The 12,054-nt window shown below is 43.6% G+C and overlaps 1 protein-coding gene and 1 pseudogene across 2 annotated transcripts; both read right to left on the reverse strand.

Moving 5' to 3' along the window:
- Positions 1-1,538: 1,538 nt before the first annotated feature.
- LOC311628445 (mas-related G-protein coupled receptor member X1-like) lies at positions 1,539-2,505 on the reverse strand (annotated as a pseudogene). The gene has a single exon. The product of its transcript is annotated as a mas-related G-protein coupled receptor member X1-like (transcript).
- A 6,177-nt stretch (positions 2,506-8,682) lies between these two features.
- On the reverse strand, positions 8,683-9,690 carry LOC311627299 (mas-related G-protein coupled receptor member X1-like; the record flags this gene model as incomplete). Its single annotated transcript, XM_084893666.1, has 1 exon — positions 8,683-9,690. The coding sequence occupies exon 1, from the start codon at positions 9,667-9,669 to the stop codon at positions 8,683-8,685; it is 987 nt and encodes a 328-aa protein (XP_084749792.1). The 5' UTR covers positions 9,670-9,690.
- Between the last annotated feature and the right edge of the window lie 2,364 nt (positions 9,691-12,054).

Consider the following 12,054-nt stretch of genomic DNA (forward strand, 5'->3'; position numbering starts at 1 on the left):
TCACAAAAGAAAAAAAAGTATCTATGTGTGTTAATGGATGTTAACTAGGCATAGTGCAATGATTATTTTACAACATATACAAATAAGGAATCATTTTTTAAACACTTGAAACAAATATAATGTTACATGACAAATATATCTCAGTAAAGCCTGGCAAAATCATATTCCAAAAGTATACACACATAGAGTAAAGGAGCCATCACTGAGATATTTTCACCCTCAGATGATCATTTATCTGTTATCCCAATACCATGTGTTTCAGGATGCAAGGAAAGGGCCATTCTTATGGGATTGGCTGTTCCAAGCAAAACTCTGCCTGAAAAGCGAAGCTGCTCCCATGAGGCTCTTGTTACACAGACCCACAGGGTGTGGAGATGCAGCCACACCCTGCCAGTTTAGTCAGCAAGTACGAACACCTTTATCTCATTAGAAACAGGTGTTTGATCTTCCAATTTTTGGAAGATTTCATAAAAGAGTGGGAGCTGGGTAGGAAATCCTGTGCTGCCCATTCCATAGGGTGCTTTACACAGCATGTTTATTTTCTCAACTTATCTGGAAGTTTTATACTCTCTGTCTATTTTACAGTCCATTGCCTTAGCTACTTAATACTTGGGTATAAAATATAAATAAATGAGTAGTTGAACCTTGTAAAAGTGTTCACTTCTAGATCATTAAAGCAAATTAGGAGAAAATCTTCTTTCTGAGCTGAGCAGCCCTGACCTTGCCTTTTTGTGAAGAAAAATGTGCCCCTTCCTTCCCAGTAGTCAGAGCCCTGCACCTGGACACAAGGTTAACCAGCGGATTTTATTTAGGCCCCTTCTCCTCTGCCTTTGTTTGGTGCTGTGGGTAAACCATACAGCTCACCCCAGAAGTCTGCCCTCCTCATGAACACCAAACACTAAGACCTTAGGAAACTCAACCTCTGTTTCCATCCACGCAGTTTATGGGCTCTTTGACTGGATTATGACTTCTTTTCTCCCCAAAGACATTAAGCAGGTAATGTTTTGAATAGCGTTTGTTCAAATGTATTCCCATAACATCCAATGTTTTTGCTCACCTTCACATTTCACATCTCATGTCTTCCATTCCTCAAAGCACATTCTTCAGGAGTTCTTTTCATGAGAGTGTGTGGGTGGGAGCAATGGAGGACAGCTCAGGGCCTGTGGAGCTGTCAGTCAGGCACTCTGACTGGTGGTCCTGAGGGGTTGTCCTGTCTAGAGGAATGTTTGAAGGAGAACCAGATGGACATTGGACAGTTTGGCCTGGGAAGGAGGTCCTGTCCACCTGGAGAGCAGTGGAGGCCTGCCTTCCATACCCTGTGGAATGACTGGTTCTTCCCTGCCTTGTAGTGACCTGAGTCAAGGGGGCAAGGCTGTGGGCAGGAAAACCTGGAACTCTGTGGCTGAGTCTGGCAGCCCTAGGGACTAGAACATTTGGCCTGGTCAGAGCCTGGGAGGAGGCTTTGCCCAGTGAGGGCCAGCAGTACTGGAAAAGTGGATTGCCCCTGAGCCAAACAGGCTAAGGGTTTTGTTTTGTTTTTATGAAAGTTTAATGGTTTCCCCAGGAAGGCTTTTTCCAGGTTCATCCATCTCAGGAGTGTCCTGCAGAGCCCTCTGGAGAACCTGCCTCAGGATGTGTCTTTGCTTCTGCGATTGCTGCCTGAAGGATCCAAAAAAGAAATAAATGATGGGGTTGGCACAGCTGTTGACACAGGACAGAAGTAATACCTCCATGGGAAGATGGAGGACATTAAAGTCACGTGGAAGCCAGAATAAGAGGAACCAGTTGATGCCCACGGGCAGGCCCCAAAGGAGGAAGCCCAGAACTGTGAGCACAATGGTCACGTAGAGCCTGGTTAGCGGTACTCTGTGGGGGCCACACAACAGTTAAATCATCAGGGCCAGGCTGGACCCAGAGAGAAGCACAAATAACACTAACAGCCACGCCACAGTGATGAAATCAAATAACTGACACATGGAAAAGCTTATAAAATCTAATAGGAGGAAACAGATATTTCTATCCAAGATGCTCAGTAGTAGGGACAAGGACCACAGCAGGGCACATGTGACAGCTTACAGTTGCCTGGGGCGGCAGCAGCTGTACCCGATGGGCCACAGGACAGACAGGCAGAGCTCTGTGCTAATGGCAGTGAGAAAGCTAGGGCCTAAGATGTAGGCAAACATTGCCACAGCAGTGAAAATTATGTAGACTTTATGGGGGACAAAATCTACGTTGAAAATTGAATCTAAAAATATATATAATCTTGTAGCAGAGGAAGAGGAAGTCGTCCCCCACCAGGTTGAGGATGTAGACAGAGAAGGCATTCCTGCGCGTGCGGAAGCCCAGGAACCAGAGCACCACCGCGTTCCCTGCCAGCCCCACCAGGGCCACGATGGCTGTCAGTACTCCCAGGATTATGTTCTCTGTATAATGTTGATAAAAGGCCAGATCACTTCTATTGATTCTTGTGAACTCGGCCTCCCAGGCTTTGACAGTCATATCCATGTTCAGAAATGCTGTAGTTGTGGGCCTTGAAATAAAACAAGACTTGAGCAACTGCTCTATGACCCCTGACCCTGCAATCTCAGTGACTGAGAGTGGTTACTCAGCCGGGAAAAAGGAGGTTATGACTGAGGCTCATGAAGGCAATGAGACCCCATGTTAGGACACAGTGAGGACACCCAAAGATCTTGCTTTAGAAATGTCCGAGTGTGTCAATTTTATGAGGATAGACAGTAATTACTCTTTCTATTGTTTAGTATCCAGGGCCCAAGTCTGTCTGGGAACACAATGGGGCTGTCAATAAAACTTAAATTCACAAATGAATAAATGTATGAATGAACTAATGAGGAGCTCTAGGGATGAAGAAAATTTGGATTGAATATAATATAAAAATTTTTAATAAAGAATTTTTTTAATATATATCTATTTTATTGATTTTTCACAGAGAGGAAGAGAGAGGGATAGAGAGTTAGAAACATCGATGAGAGAGAATCATCGATCAGCTTCCTTTTGCACACCCGCTACTGGGGATGTGCCCGCAACCAAGGTACATGCCCTTGTCCGGAATCGAACCTGGGACCTTTCAGTCCGCAGGCCGACGCTCTATACACTGAGCAAAACCGGTCCCGGCAATAAAGAATTTTGAATGTAAAACAGAAGTCAGCACTTTTAACTCCACCACCAAAAAAAAAAATGTTAGAAAGACAAAATTCCATTTTGAAGCATTCATTCTGTGAAATGCTCTTGTGTGTTTGAAAGAATATTTTTATGCCTGTAAACATCTCCTATCCAGGTGGGAGAGGATTCAAGACTGAATGAAATTTCTCTGTATTTTAGAGGAGAAAGAAGCCATTTAAAAAAAAATATATTTTTATTGATTTTACACAGAGAGGAATTGAGAGGGATAGAAAGTTAGAAACGTCGATGAGAGAGAAAGATCGACCAGCTGCCTCTTGCACATCCCACACTGGGGACGTGCCCGCAACTAAGGTAAATGCCCTTGACCGGAATCGAACCCGGGACCTTTAAGTCCACAGTCCTACGCTTTATCCACTGAGCCAAACCAGTTTCGGCGAGAAAGAAGCCATTTTGGAAAGGAGAGAGACAGAGGTGGCCAAGGGTGTGAATAGAGATAGTTGAGACTGAAATACAGAAGGGCCATTATTTACTGGTTTTCCTATAATTCTGTAATGGGAAACTTACTCATTGTCCCTGCATTTGATATGGAGTTAAGATTTTCTTGCAGATCAAAGCATTGTGTAAGAGAATTCCCCTAGTGGTGATGCAGCTGTGAAGTGCTTAATTCTATTTTACAAAGGGCTTTGGATGAAAAGAGGGAAGCTCTTGCAGAATTTAGGTGAGATTCACAAACCAACTCACACATAGATGAAGATGAGCAGCTGATGAGTGGTTACATGGCATTACCTCTTTTAATTCTCCTGATAGCCCTATGAGGGAGAGCTATGCTTACTCTCATCTGGCATAAAGGAAAAGACAAACACAAGGAGGTTGAATGACATGCTCCAGTTCTCATGTGCACAAGTGGAAGAGCCTGGATCTGGACCCACAGGTCTGCGTCATAGTCTTCCCATGGTCCCTGCCCTGCAGCCCCACTACCAGGGTGGTTTTTCTGGTACATGAGGGGGTAAGGGTGGGGCAGGAAGCAAGTAACTTTTAGGGAAAGTTGACCAGATTTTAACATTGGTAAAGCTTGACACCATTGACCAGGGTGGAGGGGGGTTCTTGATTAAAAATTTTGTCTATATGGAGCAACAAAAATTTTCATAGAACGCAAAAATAGTACTGTAATATATATTTATTTAAATATATCTTATTGATTTTTTTACAGAAAGGAAGGGAGAGGAATAGAGAGTTAGAAACATTGATGAGAGAGAGACATTGATCAGCTGCCTCTTGCACACTCCGCACTGGGCATGTGCCTGCAACCAAGGTACATGCCCTTAACCAGAATCGAACCCATGATCCTCTAGTCTGCAGGCCAACTCTCTATCCACTGAGCCAAACCGGTTTCAGCCTATAATATATTTTTAAAAATTTCAACATAAACACAATTTATGAATATAATAAATAAAAAAATATGCCAAAGATTTTATTTTATTATTATTTTATTCTTTGGCATATTTCTCATTTGAGTGAATTTTTTTTTTTTTAGTAGATTGCTGTTGTTGTTTAAATGGTCATGAAAATTTTCACAGGAATTTGTTAAATTATATTTCACACATAAAATGGCTTTCAAAGTCTCAACACTTAATTGTGATTTTTCTGATGTCCATACTTTATTTACCGTAGAAAAAACACGTTCAGTCACAGCATTAGTTCCTGGTAAGAAGAGCACATATTCCACAATTCTAACAACTGATCAACAATGCGAACTTTGATAAGTAGTTCTCAATAATCAGTTATCAACAATTATCTGTTATTATTAAAGTTTAACATTATAAATTTAACAAAAATAATATAAAACTCATATCCTGGCTAAAAAGCCACATGTCCGCCAAAAACCGTATATTCCCTTCCCGTTCTCCTGCAGTTCCCTAGCTTGTCCTGCATTCTTTCCAAAAATCGGGACTTTTTTTTTTTTAAATTATTATCTGTGTACATATTTTAACATTGCCCCACCCCCCCACTACCATACATACCCTCCCTTCCCAGAGTTTTGTGTCCATTGGTTGTACTTAAATCAGGACTTTTTAAAAAAATGCCACAGGATGGGGGACAAATTGTTAAAAATCGGGACTGTCCCACCAAAGGCCGGACATCTGGTCACCTTATCTTAGGGTCAAATCAAAAATGGCAAATCATTTGTGTGTTCTATTAAACTGGAATAGGCAAATTTCACAAATAACAAAGAAGTGAAGCTTATCCAGTGTGGAAGAAGAAGTAGAAAACAGCTGAGAATAGACCAGATGTTCTAGGAACTTCTTCTTGCCTCTGGACAGACTGAGTCAGTCAATTCTTGCCAGATTCATCCTGGGCAGACTCACTCAGTAGAATCAGACCCACTACACTTCAGTCTGTGGGCTGCCACTCAAACCACTGAGTCAAACTGCTAGGGCTTGTCTCCCTTTTTAAACTCAAAACTCAGTAATGATGACTAGATCTGTCTGGGCTTTGTGTTTTTTCTTTGTTGTTGTAGTTCACTATTGTATCTTTGGCATTGAGCACATGTCCTTTAGACACCATCTTTAATAATATCATCCTTTAACACAGGAAGAAGCTGGGGCATGAATCTAAAGGGTCTATAATCTGAGAGAAATATAGGTAATCTTCCTTTCCTACCCAATCAGGTAGAACAATCATATATAATAACTAGGTTGTATGCAAATTGACCATCACTCCAATACATAAAATGGCTGCCCCCATATGGTCAAAGATGGCCATCCCAATGTGGATGCAAGATGCCCGGTACAAGATAGCTAGCAGGGAGGGCACTTGTGGGTGATCAGGTCTGCAGGGTGGGCAGTTGGCAAGGACCCTGGCCTGCAGGAGAGGGCAGTTGGTGGGAACCAGGCCTGCAGGAAGGGTAGTTGGGGGGAAGCAGACCAGCAGGTGAGAGCAGTTAAGGGGAACCAACCTTTAGGGGTGGGCAGTTGGGAGAGACCAGGCCAGCAGGGGAAGGCAGTGGGAGAAACCAGACCTTCATGGGAGAACTGTTGTGGGTGATCACGCCTCCAGAGGAGTGCAGTTGGGGATGACCAGGCCTGCAGGGGAGATAAGTTGTGGGGAACCATGCCTACATGGGAAGGCAGTTGGTGGCATCCAGGTCAGCAGGGGAGGGCCATTAGCGGTGACCAGGCCTTCAGGGGAGGGTAGTTGAGGGTGACTAGGCCTGCAGGGAAAGGCTGTTGTGGTTGAACAGGTTAGCAGGGGAGGGCAGTTAGGGGCACCAGGCTGGCAAGGGAGGGAAATTAAGGGTGTCTAGGCCAGCAGAGAAGGGCAGTTGTGGGAAACTAGTCCTGCAGGGGAGGACAGTTAAGGGCAATCAGGCCAGCAGGGGAGCAGTTAGGTGTTTATCAGGCTGGTAGGGAAGTGGCTAAGTCGTGATCAGGCTGACAGGCAGTAGTTAGGGGCAAACAGGCAGGTAGGCAGGTGAGTGGTTGGAGCCAGCAGTCCTGGATTGTGAGAGGGATGTCCCACTGCCTGTTTAGGCCAATCGGGCCTTGATGGGTAATAGGACATTCCTCGAGGGGTTCCAGATTGGAGAGGGTGCAAATTGGGCTGAGGGACACACACACACACACACACACACACACACACACACACACACAAACACACACCATGCACATATTTTGTGTATCGGGCCTCTAGCTTATGAATAACTATCTATGGTTTAGGACAAGAATTTTTATTACCTCATAAGTAAATAATATATTAGAGGCTTCACATGTATTAACTGTTGATGTTTATGAAATATTGGGTCGGCAACCAAGTAATTGCGGGTTTCACACATATATGGCTTCAGTTGAATTTTTAGGTTTGCAGACGTAGTACAAATGTAAAACACATTTTGTTATTTGATAGTTGGCTATTCAGCTGTTAATCAGTAAAAAAAGTTTTTTGATCTTTTTTGTAGTTTTCGTTTGGCGTTCGTTGAAAAATGGAAAATCAAAAGGAACATTTTCGTCATATTTTGCTTTTTTATTTCCGCAAAGGGAAAAACGCATCGCAAGCTCATAAAAAGTTATGTGCTGTTTATGGTGACGAAGCCTTAAAAGAACGGCAGTGTCAAAATTGGTTTGCCAAATTTCGTTCTGGTGATTTTTCACTCAAAGATGAAAAACGCTCTGGTCGTCCAGTTGAAGTTGATGACGCCCTAATCAAAGCAATAATCAATTCGGACTGTCACAGTACAACACGTGAGATTGCAGAGAAGCTTCATGTATCACATACATGCATTGAAAATCACTTAAAACAACTTGGCTATGTTCAAAAACTCGATACATGGGTTCCTCACGAACTGAAAGAATCACAGTTAACGCAAAGCATTAGCAGCTGCGATTTGCTAAAGAAAAGTAATGAAAATGATCCATTTTTAAAACGACTGATAACTGGCGATGAAAAATGGGTTGTTTACAACAATATCAAGCGGAAAAGATCGTGGAGCAGGCCAGGTGAACCAACTCAAACAACATCAAAAGCTGATATTCATCAAAAGAAGGTTTTGTTATCAGTTTGGTGGGATTACAAAGGAATTGTCTACTTTGAACTCTTACCACCCAACCAAACGATCAATTCTGATGTCTACATTGAACAACTAACGAAATTAAACAATGCAGTTGAAGAAAAGCGGCCCGAATTGACAAATCGAAAAGGTGTTGTATTCCATCATGACAGTGCAAGGCCACACACATCTTTGGTCACTCGGCAAAAATTAATGGAGCTTGGTTGGGATGTTTTGCCACATCCACCATAGAGTCCTGATCTTGCACCATCTGATTACTTTTTGTTTCGATCTTTACAAAACTCCTTGAATGGTAAAAATTTCAATAATGATGATGATGTCAAATCGTACCTGATTCAGTTTTTTGCTAATAAAAACCAGAAGTTTTTTGAACGTGGGATTATGATGCTGCCTGAAAGATGGCAAAAGGTCATTGATCAAAATGGGCAATACATTACAGAATAAAGTTATTTAGTTCCATGAAAAAATTGTCTTTGATTTTCTTTTAAAAATCGCAATTACTTAGTTGCCGACCCAATATTTGTCATATTTGCACCTGGCAGAGTCATTTTCATTTGTTTTCTAATTTATTCCCCACTATGATGCTATGAGTAGAAAATTTCATAGCATTTGACAATGAATTAACTGAAGCTTGGAGAGGAGAGCTGTAGAACCAGGACTTCAGACCTGGACTTGTCTGATTTGGACAGGGATTCTTTTTGTTGCAATGAAGATTGTAAAGAAAAAGCATTCAATAAAGAAATTCAGATCACATGAGAAATTTATTGATAATGTCAAGAACTATGGAAAAGTATAATGTTTGGACTAATGCTTTCTCTGAGAAAACCTTGAAAGACTAGATAAAAACAATCTATTTGAAGAGTTTGGGGAATCACTGAAGCATTCTGAGGCTGAGAGAAGACTAGATACTTCCAAGACTGGCAGGGCAGCAGTGAGTCTCAAAGTTACTTCAGAAAGATCAGGACAGAGGCTCTTCATTACTGCCTCAGTCTGGTTCCTGACATGTATAGGGTTTCCCCAGGAAGGCTTTCTCCAAGTTCATCCACTTCAGGAGTATCCTGCAGAGCCCTCTGAAGAACCAGTCTCAGAGTGTGTCTCTGCTTCCGCCATCGCTGCCTGAAGGAGCCTACAAAGAAGTAAATGATGGGGTTGGCACAGCTGTTGACACAGGACAGAATCTCTGCAGTCTTAGAAAGATGGAAGAGGGCAAGATATTCATTTGAAATCCGGAATATGAGGAACCAGTGGATGCCATAGGGCAGGCCACAAAGTAGGAAGACCAGTACCGTGATCATGATGGTCATGTAGAGCCTGGTGGGCAGCACCCTTTTGGAGCCACACAACAGTCTGGTCATCAGGGCCAGGCTGGACCCAGAGAGAAGCACAAATAACAAAATCAGCCATGCCACAGTGATGAAATCCAACACTTGACACCAAACATGATGTACTCCCCAATTCAGGAAGCCACAATAGTACCCTTCCAGCATGCTCAGCAGCAGGGACAGGGCCCAGAGCAGGGCACACATGATAGCAGACATGTGAGTGGGGCGGCGGCAGCGGTACCAGATGGGCCACAAGACAGACAAGCAGCGCTCCGTACTGATGGCGCTGAGAATACTCAAGCCTGAGACGTAGGCAAACATTGCCACAATTGAGAGAAATCTGTTAATTACTTCCCAGGCAAAATAGATGTTGAAAATTTTAAATAACAAATATATAATATAGCAGCAGAGGTAGAGGAAGTCGGCCCCCGCCAGGTTGAGGATGTAGACAGAGAAGGCGTTCCTGCGTATGCAGAAGCCCAGGAGCCAGAGCACCACAGCATTCCCTGCCAGCCCCACCAGGGCCACAATGAGTGTCAGTATTTGCAAGATTTTCTTCTTTGTAAAATGTTGATAAAAGTCTGGATCACTTCCATGGGTTTTTGTGAGATTGGTCTCCCAGTCTGTCACAGTCATATTCATGCTCAGAAATGCTGCAGTTGTGGGCCTGGAAACAAAAGAAGACTTGAGCACCTGCTCTATGACCACTGACCCTCATGGCCACCCTGTCTGTGGCGAATGGAGATTCCAGAGATCAAAAATTGAAATTCTTAAAAATATTTGTCTACCATCACCCTGAAAAATAACGTACGTTCTATCTTTAAGGCAGTTATGATGAGAAATAGTATTTCTAAGATGTGATACCCAGGAGGGGTGCCACCATTTCAAATAAATAAGATGTAAGAACAAGTCAATCTAATCACAGTGTGAGAGAGAAAGTCCTTGGAAAAAGGACCAATGAATAAAAATGGATTCTCTTTATTTGATGCCAAATTTCATTTTTCAGCATCTCTATCCTCTGTTACATTCTGGGGGGACACAGCTCTTTGCCTCACCACTGGGCTCACTTTCCCTCTACCTCCTAATTTCTTTCAGGAAAAGTGACCCTGACAGCTGATTGTAGGGCAGGATGAGGGTTAACTCACTGCCTCTCTGCTGTCAGGCTGTGAGCTTGCCATGGTGGTGTTACTCTACCTAAGGAGAGAGCCCCTGGCTGTGTGCCTTTATTTTTTGGGTCATAGTGAAGACCACTGTTACAGCCACAACAGTCCCTGTGCTCTGTAAACTTAACTAACCTTTTACACTTCATGATGCCCAAGGTCAATAGCTCTCTATTATGACTAATCTTTAGGTGTCTCATCTTGTTCATCCTTTCTACACATTCTGTTTTTCAGTTCTCTTCCATTGCCCTATTTGTTTGTAGCCTTGTGTTTTTGGCTGGTATAAGAAAGGTACCTACATATAACACAAACTCATAGAATAGCAAGGTAATGTGTGAAATCTGAGGTTAGTAACATCAATTCAGGTTTGAAAACAATGTATGTGAAGCACATAGGACCTGGGTTCTCACAGCCTAAGCTCCCAGCTCCCAAAGCTTCCCTGAGGAAGGTTCAGTCTCTGGCCTCTCTTTCATGGGTGCTCATGGCTCCTTGCACGCTACACCCTAAGATTCAATCATGACCTTGTGGACTAAGAGAGAGAAAACAAAATTGCCTTTTCGAGAAGATAGTTCTGAGCTGACTCTTACCTGAGCACCATCTTCTGGTTGAAGGTGGTGAATGGAAAAAGAGGAGCTTCCGAGGGAGAGCTGAACACCAGAGAATGCTCTCCTACCCCCAGATAGGAGGTGTCTGCAGGAGCAGGAGTGCAACCTGATGACCAGGAGAGGCTTATCAAGATGATGAGCGTCCGCTGTGACTTCCTGCACAAGGTGCCCGAGCAAGTTTGATTCTGTAGATGTGAGACAAGAGCCACATGAGTTGCTTCATATTTGACTTGAGTCCAATATCTTATCTCTTTCGCTCCCCGTGTTACCGTATCTGGTCCTCCTCCTGTGACAAATATTTAAACTGAAGCCTGTCACTGTCCACTGTGGTGGTGTGCAGGAAGCCCACCGAATCGGCAATATGAGCTTCCATAGCTAAAGTGAGTTTCCTTGGCATTCAGTGCCAAGCATGATGGAGCTCATTTAATCTTTTTCTATTTATTTCCAAAAGTAACGTCTGCACATTAGTTTATTTTAGAGGACACAAGAGTATCCTATATAATAAAGAGATAATATGTAAATTGCCTATCATTCCAACAGACCAGATAGCTTTCCCCATGTGGTCAATGTTGGCTGCCCCCATGTGGACACAGGATGGCTGCCACAGATGGCCAGGAGGACAGGGCAGTTGTGAGCAATTAGGCCTGCAGGGAAGGCAGATGGTGGGTACTAGGACTGCAGTGGAGGGCTGTTAGGGGAAACAGTCCTGCAGGGTAGGAAAGTTGGGGGGAATCAGGCCAGCAGGGGAGTGCAGTTAGGGGTCACCGTGTTGGCAATGGAGGGCAGTTAGGGGTCACCTGGCCCTGGGGGAGGACAGTTATGGGTCACCCGGCCAGCAGGGAAGAGAAGTTAGGGTCAGCAGGGGAGCAATTAGGCGTGGATCAAGCTGGGAGGGGAGTTGATAGGGGGTGATCAGGCTGGCAGGCAGAAGCAGTTTGGGGGCAATTTTGCAGGCAGACAGGCTAGTGGTTGGGAGTCAGCAGTTTGGATTGTTAGTAGGACATCCAACTGCTGGTTTATGATTGATTCTACAGGGATCGGGCCTAAACCACCAGTTGGACATCCTCTGAGGAGTCTGAGAAGAAAGAGGGGGAGGCTGGGCTGAGGGACACCACTGCCCCTCTCCCTGTGCTCAAATTTCGTGCACCCAACCTCTATTAGATTATAATTCTGTTTCATATATTGGGAAGTGGCCAAGTAAGTAAATCTTAAAGTTTCTCATCACAAGAGAAAAACAAAGTGTCTATGTGTGGCAATGGATG

Source organism: Pipistrellus hanaki (genome assembly GCF_964339955.1).
Source record: "Pipistrellus hanaki genome assembly, chromosome: 9".
Classification (NCBI taxonomy): Eukaryota; Metazoa; Chordata; class Mammalia; order Chiroptera; family Vespertilionidae; genus Pipistrellus; species Pipistrellus hanaki.